The 25022-nt window shown below is 44.5% G+C and overlaps 1 protein-coding gene across 7 annotated transcripts in view; it reads right to left on the reverse strand.

Annotated features, from left to right (window-relative positions):
• Nucleotides 1-25022, reverse strand: part of ESYT2 (extended synaptotagmin 2) — an 83644-nt gene that overhangs the window by 39523 nt on the left and 19099 nt on the right. For 3 of the 7 annotated variants that reach the window (XM_081535575.1, XM_081535574.1, XM_081535573.1), the window contains exons 2-5: nucleotides 19403-19527; nucleotides 6566-6607; nucleotides 5192-5326; nucleotides 2847-2923 (exon numbers count right to left, since the gene is read on the reverse strand). In XM_081535575.1, the coding sequence (XP_081391701.1) occupies nucleotides 2847-2923; nucleotides 5192-5326; nucleotides 6566-6607; nucleotides 19403-19438 (290 nt within the window). In that variant the 5' untranslated portion in view covers nucleotides 19439-19527. Of the gene's footprint in view, nucleotides 1-2846; nucleotides 2924-5191; nucleotides 5327-6565; nucleotides 6608-19402; nucleotides 19528-21588; nucleotides 21929-25022 lie in introns of those variants that run through there. The other 4 variants (XM_081535571.1, XM_081535570.1, XM_081535568.1 and 1 more) reach the window with 2 other exon arrangements.

A 25022-nucleotide genomic window follows, 5' to 3' on the forward strand; every position in this document is an offset into this window, starting at 1 on the left:
CATATTTTGCATATGCTGCTATGTCTGCTGAAACCACACAAGCCAGCCTGCAGTCTTCAAAATGGCATCAGGTAACAAACTCATTTCAGTGTTTGTTTAACCAACGTGTATGAAGTGCTCCCTCAGTGCTGGAATAAGAGAACAAGGTTCCCACCCCCTGAAGCTCACCCTCAGCCTTGTGGACACAGCCTTGCCAGGTACAGCTGACCCCAAGACAAACACGGGGCCACCCCTTTTACTCCACTCATGACAGCAGTATTTGCAGTGGTGCCAAATGTGTTGAAGACGCAGAGTTTTCCATATTACATCATCATAACACTCTATGCTTCTTTCTAAAATAAAGGTAATTGGTACGGACTCTGTTCATTTACTACATTAATACACTTTAGAAACTCAAAGACGACATGATGAAAAAAACGACCCTTAATCAAAACAAAAGCAAGCCTGCTGAGCCGTGTCAGTCAGTAGCTGGCACACACCTGTGCAGGGGCCTCAGGAAGCCACGAGCAGGTTTTGAAGGACAAAGACGAGAGCCAGAGAAGCCCTTCACCACCAGGGAAGGCCCCCGGCAGACCCCTAATCAATTTTTTCCCGATTATTTTTTATCGTGGTAAAATGCACACAGCATCACCACCTCACTCATGTTTAAGCGCATGGTGGTGGCATTAAGCACATTCAGACTGTTGAGCGACCATCACCGCCGTCATTTCCATCCATTTCCACCATCTCTCTTCATCTTGCAAAACTGAAATCCCACGCCCAACACTCGGTGACTTCCATCCTCCTCCCCTCTTCCCCAGCAGCCTGCATCCTGCTCACTGTCTCTGTGGGTCTGCTCCTCGAGAGGTCTCACATGGGGGGAGTCACACACAATCTCTTTGTGACTGTCCTACTTCATTTAGCATGATGTCCCCAAGGTCCATCCATCCCACCATAGCTGGATGGACACTGCTCACTGCGGGATCTCCTTCTCTCTACAGCCTGAACGATGCTCCCCTGTATGCACATAACACGCCTTCTTACCCGTCCAACAGTCAGTGAACACGTGGGCTGCTCCCATGTTTTAGCTATTGTGAATAAAGCTGCTATGAACTGAAGTACACAAAGACCCCTTGGGGATTTTGTTTTCGATTCTTCTGGGTGCCTACCCAGAAATGGAAGTGCTGGGTCATGTAGTTATTCTGTTTCTCTTTTTTAAGGAGCTACTATTCTGTTGCTATCCCAACTGTACCTTTTATATTCCCACCATCAGTGTACAGGGGTTCCAATTTCTGTACATTATCACTAATCCATTCTGGTTTTGTGATAGTTGCTATCCTGATGGGTATGAGGTGATGGCTCACGGCGGTTTTAACAGCGACGTTGAGCGCCCGTTCATGTGCCTTTGTCCAGTAGTGTATCTTCTCTGAAGAAATGTCCACTCAAGTCCCTTGCTCATTTCTGAATCAGGTTATTTGTTTTTTTGTTGTTGCTGAGTTCTAGCAGTTCTTTATATATTCTGGATCTCAATCCTTTATCATATATATGATTATATGCATATATCTGATTGCACTGATTCTATAGATAAATTTTAGTGTTGGCTTTTAACAATATTAAGTCTTCCAAACTACAAACATGGGCTGTATTTCTATGTATTGACGTCTTCTTTAATTTTTTACATCAATGTTATGTAGTGTTCATTGTACAAGCCTTTCACCGCCTTGGTTAATTTCTAAGTATTTTATTCTTCTTGTTTCTACTGTAAATGAAATTTTCTTAATTTCCTTTTTGGACTGTTTATTGTTAATGTATAGAATGCCAACTGTACATTTTTTTTGCATTGATTTTGTATCCTTCTACTTTACTACTACTTCCTTTCCAACAATGTATGCCTTTTATTTTGTTTTTTTCACACCTAATTGCCCTGAAAGAACTTCCAGTACTGTGCTGAACAACAGTGGTGAAAGCGGTGTCCTTATCATGTTCCTGATCTCAGAGGAAAGGTTTCAGTTTTTCACCACTGAGCATGCTGCTTGCTGAGAATACATGCCAAGTATTCCAAGTCCAATAAAACAAGTTCAATAAACAAGTTCATCATGCTAACATTGTTTCTGTCTGTGCCTTAAGTGTTTTTATCATGTAAATGTTGAATTTCAACAAATGCTTTTTCTGCATCAACTGAGATGATTAGGTGGTTTTCCCCTTCACTCGTGTTAATGTGGAGTATTACACTGATCACTTTTCTTACAATGAACCATCCTTGCATTATGGAAATAAATCTCACTTGGTCATGGTGTATAATCCTTTTACTATGTTGCTGAATTCAGTTTGTGAGCATTTTCTTAAGATTATGGCATCAATGTCCACAAGGGATATGGGTCTGTAGTTCTCTGGTAGTGCCTTCAATTTCCTTTATTTTAACATGTTCTACGAATGGCAATTATGTAAGCTATGCTATGCTATGCTATGCTAAGTCGCTTCAGTCGTGTCCGACTCTGTGCGACCCCATAGACGGCAGCTCACCAGGCTCCGCCGTCCCTAGGATTCTCCAGGCAAGAATACTGGAGTGGGTTGCCATTTCTTTCTCCAGTGCATGAAAGGGAAAAGTGAAAGTGAAGTCACTCAGTCGTGTCCGACTCTTAGCGACCCCATGGACTGTAGCCTACCAGGCTCCTCCGTCCATGGGATTTTCCAGGCAAGAGTACTGGAGTGGGGTGCCATTGCCTTCTCCATTATGTAAGCTATCAGGAACTGAAACCAGAAAGTAGCTAAGTTTAGGTCCCCAACAAGAAGTTCATCCAATTCCATCAAATAGCAGTAAGATATGTGCTCATTATATTCTCTACTTTATGGGCACACAAACTTACCTAATCTGAAGGTCCAAAATAATCTGCCTTTTATCGACATTTTCAGTATACACCTTAACACCATTGATCCGGAGGGGCTGAAACAAGAACAGGCTTATTTAAAACATATGAAGGGTGAAGAAAAGCAAACCCTGTAACCCAGCAGGGCTCAGAACACGAGCCTGGGTCACAGGCCCGGGCGTGAATCCTCCGCTTCACGACGCGCTGTTGTCTCACCCCCCAGATGCTGTCAACCTCTGGCCCTGAGCACCCTTGTCGGTAAGACACTCGGGAGGGCCCTGCAGGCTGAGAGTGGCCCACAGGACGGGGGACCAGCAGATCCCAGAGCGCGGCCTAGCTCGGCAGGGGCTCGGAGCCGTGACCCGGCTTCACTCCTGCCCAAGGACCCTCATTCCTTGTCTCCTCCAGGGGACCTCTGACCCATTCCCTCTAGTCCACCCTTAATATCCTGTCTAAAATAGAAGTTCTTTTCATTTTATCTTTATGTCATAACTTTCTATTTCTTAATATTTTCATAAAAATGGGACTTTATGACTGAATCGAAAATACTAACTATATTTTCAACACATAATGCATGCAACAAGGTGAGAAGCAAATGACTATACAAAGGCAGACAATAGTAAATATTATATTTCAACATCATTTCAAAATCTTTCCCAATTTACTGTTTTGAGACCCTTTCTAAGGAAGCTCTCAACATGACAGCTGGACATGAAAAACTCAAGCTGAAGAACCACCGGGTCCCCACTCTCACCCTGACAGTGCGGGTGTCCTGAAGTCTGACCCCCCAGTCGGCCGCAGGAGCAGACTCCGGGCCCACGCTGCCACCACCCCAGGTCGCACGGTCTCCGCTCAGGCTCCCATGCCCTCTCTGGTCCCTGCATCAGATGCATGGGTCCCCTATTCCCACGAGAAGTCCAAGCGGCCTGTGACACTGAGCTGACAGAACCTGCACTGCTCTCAACATTCCTACCCTTCATCAGCATTAAGTTGAAAGTATACACAAGAACATGAATGTAATTCTTCCTGAGACAAACCCAGCTGGAGCAAGAATTCCAAATTTGCATGAACGTGAGCGTACCTGACTCTATGACACAGCCTGTGGGCTAAGAGAGACTGCTATTTTAAAGGACTGGAAAAGAAGGGGGCAGGGCGGGAGGAGGACATGCCTCTGAGACAGTATGTAGCCATCAAAATGTACGCTATTCACCCTCGGTCCCTCACAGGAAACCTTGCAGCCCCATTTCATGTTCACGTGGCGTTCCGGCTTCTGGCTGTGCATTCCCGCTTGTCGCGGTCCTCTCAGGGGACCGAGGTAAAGTGGGAATGAGAGGCAGCGTCCTGCAGGGGTCCTGCACTGGCCCCACGTGCTGAACAGGACCACCGCACCCAAAACGGCAGCATGCCGCCGATTCACAGCCAAGAGGGCAAACAGCCCGCACGACACAGCTGGCCAGGACACACACACCTGCGTCTCCACACAAAGAAGATGGACCTCGACAGGGAAAGGCAACGGACACCCGGGAGGGGGCTGGAGGGGGCCTGGGGCAGGGACACAGCCGGGGTCAGGCCTGCTGGGCGGGGGCACTGGCATCAGGACGCAGCGCACGGGGAGGGTGCGCGTCGGGCTCTGCAGCCGCTGGCCCCTGGTTGGCGAGCTAGGATCCCTCAGGGCTGCAGTGTGGCCAAAAAATAAACTAAAAAACAGTACTGTTGAATTCTGAACTCTTATTAGGCATAAAAACAATGTTACCTTGAAATTAATATAAGGTTATGTGTCAATTATGTCTCAATACAAAAAATGTTACCTTCAACGGTTGCTAGTTATTGTAAACACTGACTTAAAACAATAAAAAAGGAAACCTGCTGTTATGGTGGTCCCGAGGCTTCTGGCAGTGCTGGAATCAGTGACCGTCCTCTGTATATAACTCGGTTCCAAGAACAAAGCCCACCTTTCCCTTCGCCTGTGTCACTAGCGCAGTGCTGCGAGCCCAGACTAGAGCCTGGAGCTGCTGGTTTTACACATGGGGTGGGGGTGGGGGCTCCTTCCGGCTTGTGTCAATCATCAGTGAGTTTCCACAGCAAACTCCCTCTCCAGCAGGACAGATGGTGGAAACTGCACAAAGGTAACTGTGACGGGAGAATGTGCGGCCGAAGGGCCCACAGATGGACCTGGACTGGCAGAGACACCACAGTGGACAAAGGAGGCGAGGTCCTGACAGAGGAGGAGAGACCCCGAGACAGGAGCCAGCCTTCCGGAAAACATCGCGCTCTAGAAACAATGGGAAGTGGTTGATCATTCTCCCCAGTGGTGCACAGGTAGGAAAGTTTGAGAAGAAACAAACCTGCGGCCCCACGTCCACCCTGGTGAAGCTGAAGGTGCTGAGGTGGGTGTGTGCGCCCCGCACGGCCGGCTCTATGGTTTCTCGAAACAACTTCTCTATAAACTGGCAAATAAAAGGCCACATGTGTTTTACAGTCTGGAAAAGAGAAGAAGCTCGGGTTACACGTGGCTCAGCTGGTAAAGAATCCCCCTGCAATGCGGGAGACCTGGGTTCCATCCCTGGGTTGGGAAGATCCCCTGGAGAAAGGAAAGGCGACCCACTCCAGTATTCTGACCTGGAGAATTCCAAAGACTGTATAGTTCATGGGGTCACAAAGAGTCGGACTTTCACTCACTCAAACAAATAGTACAGTACCTAAATCATCATGAAAAATCCTGCTCGTATAGTTCACCAGAATTTTTAAAAGGCAAAAGGGGGGTGTCCTTTTTTGTTATGCAAAAACAGCATCTAAGATTTAAAAATGTATTGTAACAATAAACTATTGATTAACCAACCAGTATGTTGCAGGAATTAGTTATTCTAGTTAAATATTTTGTTTAAGCATATCAGCACATTTAATCATTACTAAAAAGTCAGAAAAGGGCTTCCCCAGTGGTTCATCAGTAAACAATCTGCCTGCAATGCAGGAGCCACAGAAGACGAGGGTTCGATCCCTGGGTCGGTAAAATCTCCTTTAGCAGGGCATGGCAACCCACTCAATATTCTTGCCTGGAGAATCCCATGGACAGAGGAGCCTGGTGGGTTACAGTCCACAGGGTCAAAGAGTTGGACATGACTGAAGCAACTTGGTATGCACAAACAGTCAGATAGTCCTGCAGTTTCAACTCAGTGCTAAAAACTTTCTAAAACTGTATTGTTCTTAACAAACATTAATGAGTTGTCCTTAAGGATGGACTAACTTCCAGTGATTACATTACGGGTAATCATTACCTACATTACAATTATTATACAATTACTATACTATACATTACTATACAATTCTAAGGATATATAAAATACAGAGATAAAAGAGATCTACTTCAAAGTATAATGATTTAAAAACATAACCTTTTGAAAAAGGCTAGATTTCTTGGGAGTTATTCCCCTCTTCATAAGAACGTTCTAAAATTTTCACTTACGACTATCATCAAAGTGAGGAGACCCAGGGCCAAACGTCCAACTATGAGAGTATTATTAGCTTTCTTATGTCAAAGACACAGTCTGCACTGTTTAGAAAAGGAAAGTAACGTCTCAGTTATTTTGAGAGCAGAAGCCAACCTGCTAAGTCCAAATGCGTCCACATATTGTCAACACCCAAACCCGCACACACGGAAAGGCGGCATCCCACCCTCCGACCCCCAGTGAGGTCTGGTGTCCCACCTCCTCTCCTCTTACCTTATTCAGCCATTCTGCTCTCTCAGTGTCTGGAAAATGGACCTAAGAGGCAAACACACACACAGTTTAGTGACTCCTGACACCTCTAAGTGAAGGGTCACACAGGTCAGCTAGTGTTCTTACTGTGTATCTCCGCTGTGTATACAGCTCTGTCACCCCGTGCTGGGAAACCTCCCACAGAAGCGTGTGGCCCAAGCCCTCATGTTCTGAGGACACTCTGGAACCCCTGCCCACCTCCCCGCTGGCCTCAGGAGCACCCCCACCCTCCGCAGGGCTCGGGCTCAGAGCCTCAGAAGCCCACCCTTCTTTTCCCCTTTTGGCCCAAAGGAGCCGGCACACAATGTTCCTTAATTGGCCCCTCCCCACACAGTCTCCCAAACGAGGATTATAATTACAGTTCTCCATGATGGGGCCTGTATACTGGAGAAAATAAGTGGAGAGGTAGGGAAAAAAAACCTACTTAGAAATAGCTGAGAAAGTGCTTTCTCTGTCATTAAAACAACCCTTGCAGAAAAAAGGCTAAAGCAGTTTTGAGCAGGGAATTCTCCTCTGAGGAATGCTTCCACGCCCCTCCAAGAAAGAAATACATGCTGGCCACAGGAACATTCTCAAAACTGCTCTGGGGCCCAACGACAGACTGGAGTATGGCAATTTTGTCCTGGGGACCGGGGGTGGGGAGGAGGGCAGGGCCCGACATGGCCACGCCAACTTTTCTCAGTAACATACACTAAGAACCATGCCCCATCCCATCCTCCGGCTGAGAGCAGCTGCTCAGGAAACATTATTCTGGGGTATGTGCCCAAGAAGATGTTTCCTTGGGACCAATTCCACCTCTCAGGCTTGGTCCCTGAGCACAAACCAGGGCATGGGGCCATGAGCAGCCAGGTCCTGGCTGGCGAGACCACTGTCACCACGTCTGTCACGGCCGCACAGCTCCACCTTCCCCACGCCCACAAACCCAAGAAGACCTGCCCCTTCACACTGCAGGATGGGAAGCCTTTAATCTGCGTGAATCCCCAGGGTGGGCTGGTGTGCCTGCAACAAATTCTCCTAAATTAAGTTTTAGCTTGAACCCATTCTGGGACAAAACCAAATAGATGGCAACCTTCCAGAATTAAGGAAAAGGCTCAAGAGTTGACAAAGATGATGCTTAAGAAGCAGAGATTTAGGAAAGGATGTTGACAATGCTGCTCACGTCTGGAGGTCACGTCACTGCAGAGGAGCGATTTCTACCTGAGAGGAACCGGAGCACCAAAAGGACTGCACTTTCCCCAGAGGCAGGAGGCATGTGGGGCTGGGGAAAGCTGAGGGCTCGCCAGGCCAGCCAGACTAGGTTGCAAGAGATTTAGATCTGGCATGAGGGGTGAGAGGTTAGGGGGTGATGAGGGCAAGGTCTCTTCAAGGTCTTTCAGGTGAGAGATTTGGAGAAGCAGACAGCGAGGGAAGGCAGACGCTGAGGGATGGCCGATGGACATATCATAGATTTCCCCTGAACTAGGTTTCTGGAGGATCAAGGTGGACAATATGACTAAACTATAAACTGTTTTTGTGTGTTGTTGTTTAGTCGCTCAGTCGTGTCCAATTCTTTGTGACCCCACGGGCTGCAGCAGAAATCCAGGCTTCCCTGTCCTTCACCATCTCCCGGAGTTTGCTCAAACTCATGTCCATTGAGTCAGTGATGTCATCCAACCATTTTTGTATAAAATAATACAAAAGTAACTACCATTCGGTCTCCCCAGGTGGTGCTAGTGGTAAAAAATCCGCCTGCCAATGCAGGTGATGCAAGAGTTGCAGGTTCGATCCCTGGGTTGGGAAGATCCCCTGGAGGGCTGCAGTCTACGGGGTCACACAAAGTTGGACATGACTGAGCTACTGAGCACCAGGCTGAACTACCACTTACTGAGCATAAACTGCTGTCTATGCAGCAGGCGTTGTGCTAGGTTAGTCAGACACATTCCCTGAGTTAATTCTTAGAACAAATCTACAAATTGGGACTATTACTATCCCAAATTTACAGGACAGCTACTAGTGACAGAATGGGGATGAAAAACCAGATTTCCTGCCTGTGCTCTTGGCCACTCTGCTACCAAGGGATGTGGAAAGTGCATGGAGATCAACATTCACAGAGCACACTGAACCCTCAAGAGAACACACCCTCATCAAAGAGCAGAACCTGAAAGTCTGATTTCATGCCTTAAAACATACGAGGTCCTGAGTGGTAGCCAGAAGTAAAAAATGTGTGTTTAATGGTGATTTATCTAGAGTTGGACCATAAACACTGAACACTGAAGAACTGATGCTTTCAAATTGTGGTGTTGGAGCAGACTCTTGAGTGTCCCTAGGACTGCAAGGAGATCCAACTAGTCCATTCTAAAGGAAATCAGCCCTGAATATTCATTGGAAGGATTGATGGTGAAGCTGAAGCTCCAATACTTTGGCCACCTGATGTGAAGAGCTGCTGAATGGAAAAGACCCTGATGCTGGGAAAAATTGAAGGCAGGAGGAAAAGAGGTTGACAGAGGATGTGATGGTTGGATGGCATCACTGACTCCATGGACATGAGTTTGAGCAAGCTCTGGGAGATGGTGAAGGACAGGAAAGCCTGGCGTGCTGCAGTCCATGGAGTCACAAAGAGTCGTACATGACTGAGTGACTGAACAACAAGAATCTACACTCCAGAGATTATACAAATCCTGAAACAGCTATGACAAAGTTCAGAAAACCAGACAGCAGTTCACAATAAATACTATTACCAGACCTAATGTTCTACCCAAGACTCAGAACAGAGCAATTTAAGACTAGTTTTACTTAACATTCAAACTTGCCACAGGAAAGGACTAGTGTCCATGAACACGAAATAATAATGAAGTAGTAATGACAAAATTCTATGTGCATCCATCCACTCCGTGAACCAGCAATCCCGTTTCTCAGAGACTGGCCTAGAGAAACGATGAGTGTGCAGCAGGCCAGTAGCAGCCACCATCCCCCGAGTGGCCAGGTGGAACGGATGTGCCCGCACACGAGGGCTGCGCAGCCGCAGGAGCGAAGAGCAGCCTAGGGCGGGGGCTGCCAGAGCTGCTGGGATACTTCTGTGGAGTAACTCCCAAGACTTATTTTCAGTGAAAACACAGAGAAAAGCAGGTACAACTGGCTACCATTCATTCAGGGAGGTGGGGTGGAGGGAGGAGGTGTATGTAATGCAGTTTTAAAATAAAAATTAACAAAAACTTAAAAACACTGTTCCCAAGGAAGGAGGACAAGAGAGAAGAGACGAGCACAGAAGAGCCCAAGCCCCCTTCCGCGCCCACCCGGCCCCGCTCCCGTCGGGGAGCACGGCCAGCTGTCCCCACAGCCACCACTGTCACCGCACAGACAGGCCTTGAGGTTCACCAGCAAGGGAAGGGGCAGATCCACAGTTCTCGCCTCCCTGTCCAACTCTTCCAATCCTCAAGACACTCACATGGCTCCTTTCTACTTTCTCAGCATCAGAGAACTCCTTCACAGACCAAACAAGGGACTTAATTTACCAACTGGGCCCTTGTCATCCCTTCTGTCTCCCAGTCAGTTCAGTTGAGCTGCTCAGTCGTTTCCGACTCTTTGCGACCCCATGAACTGCAGCACACCAGGCCTCCCTGTCCATCACAAACTCCCGGAGCCTACTCAAACTCATGTCCATCGAGTTGGTGATGTCATCCAACCATCTCATCCTCTGTTGTCCCCTTTTCCTCCTGCCTTCAATCTTTCCCAGCATCAGGGTCTTTTCCATTCAGCAGCTCTTCGCATCAGGTGGCCAAAGTATTGGAGTTTCAGCTTCAACATCAGTCCTTCCAATGAACACCCAGGACTGATCTCCTTTAGGATGGACTGGTTGGATCTCCTTGCACTCCAAGGGACTCTCAAGAGTCTTCTCCAACACCACAGTTCAAAAGCATCAATTCTTCGGCGCTCAGCTTTCTTTATAGTCCAACTCTCACCTTCATACATGACTACTGGAAAAAACATAGCTTTGACTACACAGACCTTTGTCAGTAAAGTAATGTCTCTGCTTTTTAATACACTGTCTAGGTTTGTCACAGTTTTTCTTCCAAGGAGCAAGTCAGTACAGTGGACTAAATTCACCTGTGCAAATAACATTCAATGAACTTCTACTTTCAATGAAAGCATTACAAGAAATTACTATGTTTGGTAATAAAGTATAGCCAAACTTTCCAGTTAATGAAAATGTACTAAATAGAGGCCATATATTCTTAAAAACACTGATATGTTTCTCTGTGTACATATAAACATATACTTTTACATATGTTACACATGCTTATAAGTGTACAGAAAAACTCTGCAAAAATACACATCAAAGTAGTATAACAAGGAGCGGAATGAGGCTTTTACATTTTCCTCTATTTCTATACATTTGAACTAGTTGTAAGAAGCATAAACTACTTTTCCAGTTATTAGTCTAACTTAACATTAAAACCAAGAATGTTCTAACACAGAAATTAGTACTTTATATAATAAGTAACTCAAAGAGTGTAACACGAGTTTCCGTAAACTGATTTTGAACATATTGATTGCATCAGAGAGAATACTTAGAAACAAGGCTTTCTTATAACACAAGTTCAATTCAGTTCAGTCACTCAGTCGTGTCCGACTCTTTGCGACCCCATGAATCGCAGCACGCCAGGCCTCCCTGTCCATCACCAACTCCCGGAGTCTACCCAAACCCATGTCCATCGAGTTGGTGATGCCATCCAGCCATCTCATCCTCTGTCGTCCCCTTCTCCTCCTGGTATCAATCCTTCCCAGCATCAGGGTCTTTTCCAATGAGTCAACTCTTTGCATGAAGTGGCCAAAGTATTGGAGTTTCAGCTTCAACATCTGTCCTTCCAATGAACACCCAGGTCTGATCCCCTTTAGGATGGACTGGTTGGATCTCCTTGAAGTCCAAGGGGCTCTCAAGAGTCTTCTCCAACACCACAGTTCAAAAGCACCAATTCTTCGGTGCTCAGCTTTCTTCACTGTCCAACTCTCATATCCATACATGACCACTGGAAAAACCATAGCCTTGACTAGATGGACCTTTGTTGGCAGAGTAATGTCTCTGCTTTTCAATATGCTATTTAGGTTGGTCTTAACATTCCTTCCAAGGAGTAAGTGTCCTTTAATTTCATGGCTGTAATCACCATCAGCAGTGATTTTGGAGCCCCCAAAAATCAAGTCTGACACTGTTTCCACTGTTTCCCCATCTATTTCCCATGAAGTGATGGGACCAGATGCCATGATCTTAGTTTTCTGAATGTTGAGCTTTAAGCCAACTTTTTCAGTCTCCTTTTTTACTTTCATCAAGAGGCTCTTTAGTTCTTCTTCGCTTTCTGCCATAAGGGTGGTGTCATCTACATATCTGAGGTTATTGATATTTCTCCCGGCAATCTTGATTCCAGCTTGTGTTTCTTCCAGCCCAGCATTTCTCATGATGTACTCTGCATATAAGTTAAATAAGCAGGGTGACAATATACAGCCTTGATGGACTCCTTTTCCTATCTGCAACCAGTCTGTTGTTCCATGTCCAGTTCTAACTGTTGCTTCCTGACCTGCATACAGGTTTCTCAAGAGACACGTCAGATGGTCTGGTATTCCCATTTCTCTCAGAATTTTCCACAGTTTACTGTGATCCACACAGTCAAAGGCTTTGGCATAGTCAATAAAGCAGAAATAGATGTTTTTCTGGAACTCTCTTGCTTTTCCGATGATCCATCGGATGTTGGCAATTTGATCTCTGGTTCCTTTGCCTTTTCTAAAACCAGCTTGAACATCTGGAAGTTCACGGTTCACATATTGCTGAAGCCTGGCTTGGAGAATTTGGAGCATTACTCTACTAGCGTGTGAAATGAGTGCAATTGTGGGGCAGTTCGAGCATCCTTTGGCATTGCCTTTCTTTGGGATTGGAATGAAAACTAACCTTTTCCAGTCCTGTGGCCACTGCTGCGTTTTCCAGATCTGCTGGCATACTGAGTGCAGCACTTTCACAGCATCACCTTTGAGGATTTGAAATAGCTCAACTGGAATTCCATCACCTCCACTAGCCTTGTTCATAGTGATGCTTTCTAAGGCCCACTTAACTTCACATTCCAGGATGTCTGCCTCTAGGTGAGTGATCACACCATCGTGATTATCTGGGTCATGAAGATCTTTTTTTGTACAGTTCTTCTGTGTATTCTTGCCACCTCTTCTTAATATCTTCTGCTTCTGTTAGGTCCATACCATATCTGTCCTTTATTGAGCCCATCTTTGCATGAAATGTTCCCTTGGTATCTCTAATTTTCTTGAAGAGATCTCTAGTCTTTCCCATTCTGTTGTTTTCCTCTAATTCTTTGCATTGATCGCTGAGGAAGGCTTTCTTATCTCTCCTTGCTATTCTTTGGAACTCTGCATTCAGATGGGAATATCTTTCCTTTTCTCCTTTGCTTTTCACTTCTCTTCTTTTCCCAGCTATTTGTAAGGCTTCCTCAGACAGCCATTTTGCTTTTTTGCATTTCTTTTCCATGGGGATTGTCTTGATCCCTGTCTTCTGTACAATGTCACGAACCTCTGTCCATAGTTCATCAGGCACTCTGTCTATCACATCTAGCCCCTTAAATTTATTTGTCACTTCCACTGTATAATCATAAGGGATTTGATTTAGGTCATACCTGAATGGTCTAGTGGTTTTCCCTACTTTCTTCAATTTAAGTCTGAATTTGGCAATAAGGAGTTCATGATCTGAGCCACAGTCTGCTCCCAGTCTTGCTTTTGCTGACTGTATAGAGCTTCTCCATCTTTGGCTGCAAAGAATATAATCAATCTGATTTCGGTGTTGACCATCTGGTGATGTCCACGTGTAGAGTCTTCTCTCGTGTTGTTGGAAGAGGGTGTTTGCTATGACCAATGCATTCTCTTGGCAAAACTCTATTAGCCTTTGCCCTGCTTCATTCTGTACTCCAAGGCCAAATTTGCCTGTTACGTCAGGTGTTTCCTGACTTCCTACTTTTGCATTCCAGTCCCCTACAATGAAAAGGACATCTTTTTTGGGTGTTAGTTCTAAAAGATCTTGTAGGTCTTCATAGAACCGTTCAAGTTCAGCTTCTTTAGCCGTACTGGTCGGGGCATAGACTTGGATTACTGTGATATTGAATGGTTTGCCTTGGAAACGAACAGAGATCATTCTGTCATTTTTGAGACTGCATCCAAGTACTGCATTTCGGACTCTCTTGTTGACCATGATGGCTACTCCATTTCTTCTAAGGGATTCCTGCCCACAGCAGTAGATGTAATTGTCATCTGAGTTAAATTCACTCATTACAGTCCACCTTAGTTCGCTGATTCCTAGAATGTCGACGTTCACTCTTGCCATCTCCTGTTTGACCACTTCCAATTTGCCTTGATTCGCGGACCTAACATTCCAGGTTCCTATGCAATATTGCTCTTTACAGCATCGGACTTTGCTTCTATCAACAGTCACATCCACAGCTGGGTATTGTTTTTGCTTTGGCTCCATCCCATCATTCTTTCTGGAGTTATTTCTCCACTGATCTCCAGTAGCATATTGGGCACCTACCGACCTGGGGAGTTCATCTTTCAGTGTCCTATCTTTTTGCTTTTTCATACTGTTCATGGGGGGGCCACTGTGAGTAGATACCCCTTGTCCAAGGTAAGGAGCAGCGGCTGCACTTTGCTGGAGCAGCCGTGAAGAGATACCCCACGTCCAAGGTAAGAGAAACGCACGTAAGACGGTAGGTGTTGCGAGAGGGCATTAGAGGGCAGACACAGTGAAACTATAATCACAGAAAACTAGCCAATTTGATCACTGGGACCACAGCCTTGTCTATCTCAATGAAACTAAGCCATGCCGTGTGGGGCCACCCAAGATGGACGGGTCATGGTGGAGAGGTCTGACAGAATGTGGTCCACTGGAGAAGGGCATGTTAAACCACTTCAGTATTCTTGCCTTGAGAACCCCATGAACAGTACAACACAAGTAACCTACTCTAAATCTGATTTGAAAAAAAAATTTTATCTGAATCCTCAAGTTTTAAAGGTAAAGTATAACTACATTGAAACAAACACCTTAATGATCAAATAATAACTCCTGCAAAACTATTCAAAAATTTAATATCTGCCTTCTCTAACATAATGTGATTTCTTCAAGCTCACTGATATTCCTCAAGCCATTCCTGCTAACAAACCAGCAACTCCTGTTTATCCTGTCACACACCTCAGGCAAAACACAGCAGTCCCTTGAGTCACCTACTCCTAATAAGAGAACTTCTCTGCTCCCCACCGTGCACCAGGAAGGAGCACAGTTCTCCTGGTGTCAGTCTGATTCTGTTACTGCGTTTTCATCACTGTGCTATTCTTTAATCTACCACAAGTATACAGGCTGTTCTTCTGTTCAAATAAACAGGCTGAAGAAGCCACTTTTCAGTTAGTTGGGTCTGGCGCTGTGCCCAGGGCCAGGGACATAACGCAGAATTGGGTGTGGTCATGTCCTTGGGAGGCTCACACTGGCGAGGACAGGTGTGACCACCAGCCTAAGAGGGAAGGACAGTACAGGCTGGGGAGGGTTTGATGCTGCCTCTAAGAGTCCATGAGAGATTTAGGAAGATAGCGTGTGACATGGGTTTGACGGGATTAGCTGGGGTCTGCCATGCAAAGAAAAGAGAACATTCTAAGCAAAAATAATGGAGCATGTAATTTACTCCGGCTGGACCAAGAAAAGGGAAGAATGGCAGCTGCTGAAGCTGGAAAATCAGGTCAGGACAGCCCAACGTGCCTTCTGTGCCACACAAAGGAGTGTGGATTTTGTTCTACTGGCAATGGGTCAACCTGGGGGTTTTCAAGAGAGAAATTACATAAGATTAATATTTGAGGAACTCTATTCTGGCACTACCAGAGGAGAGGGCAGAGAGACCATCTGCACAAGTAAGCTTTCAATGCAAGAGAACCGGCTTACATCACTAAAGTTTATATAAGAAGAATTTGAAAATCAAGCCATCTCTTAGTAGAGAATCCCAAGATATTCAATAATTCTGTGGTTTTTAATTTACAACAGATTGTTTCAAAGTGCCAAAGAAAAAGAGTATTTCAAAATTGAAGTAAGTAAACCTGTTACCACATTTTAATTCTGTTTACTAAGTCGAAAATCTGCTTCTCACTAATACATACTCACAGACATTTGTTTATGTTCCACAAAACAATTTAAAGCAGCAAAAACCTCACAGAGATAGGTAAATATGTACAGGGAAAATAGAAAATGTGTCCCCAAAGCATAAAGGAATGGTGGACACATGTCATTTGGTTCTAAATCATTTAAAAAACCCAAGGAAGAAGAAAATCCACTGAAATCTCTATATGTCTAATTATGAAACATGTTTTCACACTTATTATTCATAGTATCTTTACAAACTAGAAATAACCATTGTAGGAGCACTGAAATTTTGACTTTACTTAAGAGCTGACACTAAGAAATCTCTTTAATCTTTTGTTCAAAAACAACAAAGGCATATTTTCGATTCTAATACGATGTTGATATCATCAAAGCTGCTTGCTTAGGAAAAATAAATCCAATACACAATGACACAACACTGTATGCCAGAACCCTACAAACAATGCCTTTTTTTAATCCTCACAACAATCTTGTCAGCAGTCCATGCACCACCTAACAGATGAGGAAACAAGGATAATCTCTCCAAGGATAATCTGTTCAAATCAACAAGTGAGCTAGAGGGAAGAGGCCCAGACCTGATGGCTGTAAAGTCCTCCCCGAAGCATAAAGGATGGAACCAATTTACACACAGCTAACATCTTCTACTTAAATCCTATTTCCCCCATTTCTGAACATGAGATAACGTTGGGAACTGAAGCTAAACAGAGGACTCCCTTCTGGGAGACCCTGCTGATGGTCGGCACTCGTGCCCAGGTCTGTTCAGCCCAAAACAACCACACACAGTGCAGTGGGCGCCCTCCTGGGGCTGCAGGGAGCCCTGCTGAAACCCCACGAGCATCATTAGCGCTGAAACTGCACTAAAGTAACTCACTCCTTTATTTTAAACATCTAAAAGAAGGCAGTCAGTGTTTGGGAAAACCAAGTAAAGACGGCCTATCTACTACACCGGAAGCATTACTGATTTAACATCTTTAAGTAAAATACAAAAGACAATGGATAAAATGATCAATTTAGAAATGAAATGTCATTAAACTTCAAACAGTAAACTGGCCAATTAAGCCAGGACTGCCTGGAGAAGCCAGGATCTAGGAGATGCTGTCAATGAAGGGGAAGAGTGGGACGCCAGTCCAAGAGGAGGTCAGAAACCACTCTCCCTCTCTGGACCCTGGGTCAGTCAGACATCGACAGGTCTCTATGCCAGTGCTTTCCAACCACAACAGACACAGAAAACCATGTGTGACTGGCCTGCTGCGATGAACTGGGGGCCCTGGGGGCATCTGTATGGGGCCTGGGGAAAAGCCCCTCAAAACCTCTTTATGCTATGTAATTATGATGGGCAAAAAGCATCAGAGACACTAACAAACATTGACACTGGGGAGAACTTCCAAATAAGAGGGTTTGAACACAGTTTAAACGGCACCAGCATCCTGCAGGCCCAGTCAGCTCTTCCCAGCACCGCAGAGGGGGACTCTGAGCATCCTCAAGACTGGCTGATACGCATATCAGAAGAAAATGACTCAAACGCAAACTGGCATCAGCTAAATGTGTAGCCTCTGATTTTTTTATATTAAAACTTCTTAATCCATTTCGTACATGGGTTATTAAACCATCTCTGTCTTTAAAGCCTCACAACCCCCAGTTCCAATCTGCTGCCTCCCCTCTTCTCCAGAGATTCAGCGTGCATGGAAATGGGAAAAATAGGGTCAAGAAATCTTGACGATATTTTTTTTCTAAAATACCCAGACACTTTCTCCTAATAGCTACTTCTATAAAGAATAAAGTATTCAAGGCTAAAAAGGTGGGGGAGGAATGTCTCTCAGAACCTCTGTCAAATGGTAGCAGCAGGGCCAAATGACTCCTTTGGAGGGTAAAAAAATAATTCGGTTCATCTATGTCTAGTGCACAAAAAAACAGGCAATCAATCACACAGTCACACAGTCAACACAGCAATTAGTATTTTTCAACATCCACAATTACAATTTTCTTGGTGGTTTGATCAGCTTTATGTAGACTTTGATTACTGACCACTACCTATTTTTGCAGATCAGTAAACAGTAAAATAAAAATTAAAAAGCTTGGCTTGGGGAATTTCTCAGTGGTCCAGTGGTTAGGACTCCGTGCTTCCACTGTAGCAGCCATGGGTTCAATCCCTGGTCAGGGAACTAAAATCCCGTGTGCCACATGGCATGGCCAAGAAAAAGAAAGCTAGATTTATTCCAGCACGATTTCTATAATTAAGAAGGCTGTCCAAATTATGTGAAAACCAATTCTTACTTCTAATTCACTAAAGAGAATGTTACTGTGAGGCTCCCTATAATTTCAGACAGCGGCTGTGTTAGGTACACCATTTATCCATCCATTTATTTTTGAACGGGACTTAAATTTCAGTGCATGCATGAAATGATTAAGAGGATTTAAGCCAGGACACAGAGTCAATGGCTGGGTCAAAACAGGGATACAAGAAAATAAGCAAAAGCAAAAAAAAACCAACAACAGTGATGCACTGTAACCTCCACCCAGGAGAACAAGCAGACATTCCCCCTTCATCAAAATACTGATGCCAAGAGGTTTAATGCCTTACATATAGATGCATGCTTGTGATATTTTTCAAAGACTTGAAGCATATTTTAATAAAATTCTAAAGTCATTTACATATTCTTTCTGTAAATGCTAAAAAGAAAAAAAAACCTTACACAAGGAAATTACTTGACGATCTTGGTTTAAAGTTGAGTTTTTGGCATGAGATATATCTCACAAATTCAAACGAGTCCAACAATAGGAAACATGTCTTCTCATCTCCTTTGCTAAACACATAAGACAATATGGCTTTTTTTTTTTTTTTTTAACTCAAATCCAAAGCTATCCTTCAAATTTACAGGCTTATGTCTTGACTGGAAGGGACAAGAAGATAGAGAGGTAATTACTGTGCTGAATTAACTGGACACATTCTTTGTTCTATGTGGAATCAACCAAGCTTTGTTCTGTTATAAAAATGAAAAGGAAAGGAAAAGGGAAAGAAGGGAGGGAGGGAGGAAGGGAAGAAAGAACCCATGAGACTGTGATGTTGGGATTAAATTTACAGATTACAGAACGGACAGGTATACCAAACATCTACATGGAACTAGAAGTCACATTATGTTTGAAATTTTACATAACATTTTCATTTTCAAGAAACAGGCTTAGTACCATGTATATTTATTAAATTTTTAAATACTCTTCTAAGGAGAAAAAGCAATCTTGTAATTAAACATTAACATAGAGTGACTTTTGGCAGTATTTCAATTCTGTGGATATCTACACAATTATCCTGGGGGAAAACTACCATTGTAATAAGTGTAGCAAAATCTTAGAGCTCTGAGAAATACTGGAAAACGTGTGGGAGTTTTTTTGGGGGGAGAGGTGTTTGTTTTGGTTTTGTTTTTTCAAAAGCAAATTCAGAAAAGCCATGAATAAATAGTTTGATTTACAGTAAAGAAATATATGATATTTCTAAAAGCTTAATTTTATTCTCTCACACTGACACAAATATCTCAAAAGTTATGAGAATGAAGACAGAGAAATTTATCAACCTAAAATCTTATTGTTGGCTACTTTTATTCCTTTATTTGTATGCAATGGAGAAACAATAAAGAATCAGGCACCTGAAAACACTGAGACTTTTTCCTGAATATAATCATTTATCTTTATTGGATCTTTGAGACGAAAGTTCCAGTACATCCCTCAGTGCTTGTCTGTTATTAACTGTGATCATGCAATACAGAAATACCTAAAAACAAAAATAAAAAAGAAACCCTTCAGTTTTGGTGTTACAGTGATAGCCCAGGGAGAAATACTATAGCTTACCTTATCATTCTTTGTTTTCCATACAAGAATCTCAGGGAAAAAAATAATAACAAGAAATCTCAGGGAAAAAAACTACAAAAATTTTTATATATCTCTTGATCAAATCCCAAACTCTCCCAATTTTTCCTAGAAAAACCCACTAGGTTATTCACTATAAATGCATAATTATACAGAAATCAATAACTAGATCATAAGATCACACTCAAAATTTTTGTATTTTGAAATAATTACAGATATTGCAAAAGAGCAATAGAAGCAAAGAGCAATACTGCAAAAGAAAGCCCCTGTGTGCACTCCACCCAGCCTTCCCTATACAACTAGAGTACATCACCACAAGAGGGAATGGATGGGTATCTCTGTTTATCTCCATTTATCTACCAACCCATCACCATCGTATCTATCAATCACATCACCTCTCTCATTTTCTGTCACCTATCTGCCAACCTCTATCATCTATCATACGGGTTGTCAAAGCCACAAAGACCGCACACCGTTTGATTCCCCATGCATGGGACATCCAGAAAAGGGAAGCCTTGAGACAGAAAGGAGACTAGCGGTTGCCTGAGGCTGGCATAAGGAATGCGGAGGGAATGGAGAGTGAGTGCCAGTGCTTATGGACAAAAGCATTCTAAAATTAGATTTTGATGATGGTTACACAATCTTGTGAACATAACAAAAAAAACTGAACTGTACACAGCTGACTCCTGAACAACTTAGGGGTTGGTTAGAGGAGCTGACCCTCTGCCCAGTCAAAAATCCACATATAATTTACAGTCAGTCCTCCGTATCCTCAGTTCCAACTGACCGTGGATCATGTAGTATTGTGTACTCGTGGGGATAAAATATCTCCCCAAATAATCACAAAACCAAATAAGTGGCTGCAGAGTCCCAGGGCAAGCCGGCAGCTTGACTCAGAGCTGTTGATGGGTTAGCCAACAAACACGGACACAGTGGTGATGTTCTGGCCTTAACGGACACCTGGTCCACTCCCTGATGAAGCAAGAGCAGACGCTACTGTGGGCCCCCAAATGATCCCTGAAGTTAAAAACCTGTTTATACGCAGAACCAGAATACTTCCTGAGGCATAAAACTGAGAATAAACTGTCCTGTCATACGATCCACTGTGAATATAACAAACAACGCTTCTACTTCCTGACTGCCAGCTGCTCCTTCCCTCACCGCCTCTCGCTTCCTCCTCATCGCGGTGACACCCGCTGCCCACCCGAAAGCAGCCTCTCCCCTATTCTGCACCGCTCTGCTCCGCTGCCCCTCACTGAAGCCCCGACTCCTGGCTCCTTTGTTGTTTTCTCTCTAAGGCCGTGCAGGAACCTGACAGGTGAATCACTGTGCTTCCTCCCCACTCGGCAGGTGAAGAATCCGACTCCCAGAAAGTGGGCACTAGCCAGAGGCCACGGAGCTCAGGTGGGCACGCCCAGGCTGGCCTCCGACGAAGCTCCAACGCTGGCACCCTGGGGTACCCGAGGCAGTGCTGGGCCAAACTGTTCCAGGGGGCCAGGTTCCCGGGCCCTCCTTACACAGGAGGGGCTCTAGTGAAAAGTTCTAAAATCCATTTTTCAAAACTCTTTTCTCCGCTATTTATAACACTCCAAGTGTTTTCAGGCTGTCTTTGTCCTGAAGCTACAAAGTATAAAATCCATGAAACAGTACTCACCACTCGTAAAGCTATAAGTTCACTAAAGGGTCAAGCTAAACAGGTATTTCCAAGAGTTTACCAGACCTGCCAGGTGGCATTTCACAGGTAAAACAAGTGAAGCCCTAACTGGAATTTTTCTACAGCTGTTTACATCAAGCCGCACTGCTTAAAATTTACCTCATACCTTGTGCAGTATTTTCCTGAAAACAACAATTACAACAAACCCCCAAAACCATGAAACCCACCTCAATTTACACTATCCGCCCAGGGAAATATTTGAAACAATTTGCACCTAGAAGCCAGCCTCTGCCCTGCTTCTTCTGAACCTACCTCCCGACAGAAAGTGTCTGTTCTTCCAACTTTCACATGGAAATATACTCGAGTGCAAATCGATGTTTCTCCTAAAAAATAACACTGGCTTCCAGATAAGGTGGTCAGAGCACCTTGCAGCAGCCTATCTGCTGAGAACATGAGAAAATCCAGAAGAGACCCTGATTCCATGCCTACCTGAGGACCAGGGCACTCAAGGCATGAAGGACGAGAACCCAGGGCAGAAGGCCCGCAGGGCAGGGACGCGGCACTCTGTGGTGGCTTTCCCCCACAGCCGTGGTACCAGAGATTGAGAAACCCAGAGGGATGTAGTTGAGAAGCCAGATGAGCTGACAGAAACCTCCCCAGACCAGGGAGAAAGGAACTGGAGTTTAGGTCGGCTGAGCGATGCTCCCAGGGCCCAGACCCTGGGGGGTGGGGAGGGGAGGAGAGGCCAACTAAGTTTCCCTTCAGGCATCTGCCAAATTCCTGAGCTACTGAGGGCAAGGAGCTAGCCTATAAAAAGCAAACTAGAGCTTTTGGCAGGTGTCCTGCACCGAGAAAGCACAGCCTGGACTCTGAGAGGGACTGGAAGGGACCTGGTCAACAGGGCAGGTCCTCTTCTGTTACAGGCTCCAGTACAGCCTCCACTATACGGAACCCGGGGCACAGGTGGTCCAGATCAGGGAGCACTCTTCCCTGCCACCCGCCTGCAGGCCAACTCAAACCTGCTGGGCTAAGGCGGTCTGTCCCCTCTGCCTTCAGAGGTTGGGGTGCAGATCTCCGGAGGAGGGGAACGAAGATGGTTCAGAGCAGGGGCAGAGGCGGCACCTTCACAGCCAGTTCCTGGGACTGCCGACTTCCGGGTAAACTGTCCCACCACCGCCGTTTCACACTACGAGAAAACCTCACCATGTGAAGCTGGGAGGAAGTGCACATGGGAGGTGACATCGATCACTGGAGAACGCAGACTCACCCACAGTGACGCCCCAGGCCACACACACTATGACGACTTGCAATCAAAAATCAGAAAATAATACGTGTTCGCAGGCAGGTGCAGGAATTAGAACCTTCTTGCATTGCTGGTGAGACTATAAAATACTTCCACCATTATGGAAAACAGTTTGGCAGCTCCTCCAAAAGTTAAACCCACCAATTCCACTTCTAGGTATATACCCTCCAAAACTGAACACAAGTATTCAAACAAAAATGTGAACATCAATGTTCAGAAGACTACTCATAATAGCCAAAAGACAGGAACAACCCAAAAAGTTCTTCAAAGGATGAAAAGATAAACAAAGTGGGGCATATCTGTACAATGGAACATTATTCAGCCATAAGATAAGAAGTATGTTATAGGGTAAAATCTTAAAAATGTTATGCTAAGTGAAAGATACAAAAGATACATATTGTATGATTCCATTTATATGAAACATTAAGAAAAAGTAAGATTATAAAGACAGAAATATATGATGGCACAGCCACGGAGAGGGTGAAATGCGGCATGACTGCTAAGGGGTATAGGGCTTCTTTGGGGTGATGAAAACTTGGGGAACAAGATAGGGGTGATGGTTGCACAACACTGTGAAGGTACTACATGACCTGAATAATTTTATGTTACTTGAAACCTATTGCAATAAGAATAAAAGAAATGAACTATCATGCCAGGAAAAAACAAGAAGAAATCTTGAACACATGTCGCTAAGAGAGAGAGAAGCCAACGTGAAAACACTACACAGTGCATGATTCCAACTCCCTGACATACTGCAAATGGTAAAAAGATAAGTGGCCACCAAGAAGTTTAGGGATGCAGGAAGGAAGACTCCAGTAGAGCCTCCCAATGTAAACTAGGGACTTTACTTAATAATGTATCACACTGTTTCAATAATTGCAACAAATGTAGCACACTAATACAAGATGCTAACTCAAGAAACTGCCTGCAGGGGGGATATGGGAACTGTATCTGTTTGACTTTTCTGTAAACCAAGTTAAGTTGAGAAAACCTGTTGCTGTCCAACTTGCATTAAAAGAAGTATTAATGTGAGTTTTTCAGGTAGAAAGAAAATGATCCCCCACAAAAATGTGGAAATGGAAGGTCTCTTCACAACTATAGAGACTAAAAATGCTCCAAGTCTATTGTGCTGCTTAAACCAACACTCAGGAGACTAACGCTGCATACGCAGGGAGCTGGGCCCCAGTGCAATGAGGGTGCTCTCTGGGCCAAGGGGGAGTGCAGAGGCTGTGGTTGCAGGGACATCGCATCTCATTCTTGGGAGACTGTGGTGATAGCTGAACCCCCAGGCCTGAGTCTCCTCCTCTTTGAAAAGGAGACGTTATTAACATCAAAATGACTAGATTGTTGTTGTTCAGTTGCTAACTCATGTCCGACTTTTTCGACTTCATGGACTGCAGCACATCAGGCTGTCTTTCACTAACTCCTGGAGTTTGCTCAGATTCATGTCCATTGAGTCGGTGATGCCATCCAACCATCTCATCCTCTGCTGCCCTCTTCTCCTTTTGCCTTCAATCTTTCTCAGCATCAGGGTCTTTTCCAATGAGTCGGCTTGTCATGTGGCCAAAGTATCAGAGCTTCAGCATCAATCTTTCCAACAAATATTCAAGATTGATTTCCTTTTGGATTGACTGGTTTGATCTCAATGCACTTCAAGGAACTGTCAAGAGTCTTCTCCAGTATCACAATTTGAAAGCATCAGTTCTTCAGCGCTCAACCTTCCTTATGGCCCAACTCTCACATCCATGCATGACTACTGAAAAAACCATTGCTTTGACTAGACGGACCTTTGTGGGCAAAGTGATGTCTGCTTTTCAATATGCTGTCTAGGTTTGTCACAGCTTTTCTTCCAAGGAGCAACTTTCTTTTAATTTCATGGCTGCAGTAACCATTCGCAGTGATTTTGGAGCCCAAGAAAATAAAATCTGTCACTGCTTCCACATTTTCCCCATCTATTTGCCATGAAGTGATGGGACCAGATGCCATGATCTTACCTTTCTGAATGCTGAGTTTTAAGCCAACTTCTTCACTCTCTTTTTTCACCCTCATCAAGACGTTCTTCAGTTTCTCTTCACTTTCCGCTATTAGAACGGTAACATCTGCATACCAGAGACTGTTGATATTTCTCCTGCCAATCTTGACTCCAGCTTGTGACTCAGCCAGCCTTTCATCTCCCATGACGTACTCTGTATAGAAGTTAAATAAGCAGGGTGACAATATACAGCCTTGACGTACTCATTTCCCAATTTGGAACCAGTTCTAGCTGTTGCTTCTTGACCTGTTGCTACAGGTTTCTCAGGAGACAGGTAATGTGGTCTGGTATTCCCATCTCTTGAAGAATTTACCACAGTTTACTGTGATCCACATAGTCAAAGGCTTTAGCTTAGTCAATGAAGCAGATGTTTTTTTCTGGAATTCCCATGCTTTCTCTATGATCTGGGCT

The sequence above is a fragment of the Giraffa tippelskirchi genome, chromosome 10 (assembly GCF_054371585.1).
Source record: "Giraffa tippelskirchi isolate mGirTip1 chromosome 10, T2T-mGirTip1v1.2.pri, whole genome shotgun sequence".
Lineage (NCBI taxonomy): Eukaryota > Metazoa > Chordata > Mammalia > Artiodactyla > Giraffidae > Giraffa > Giraffa tippelskirchi.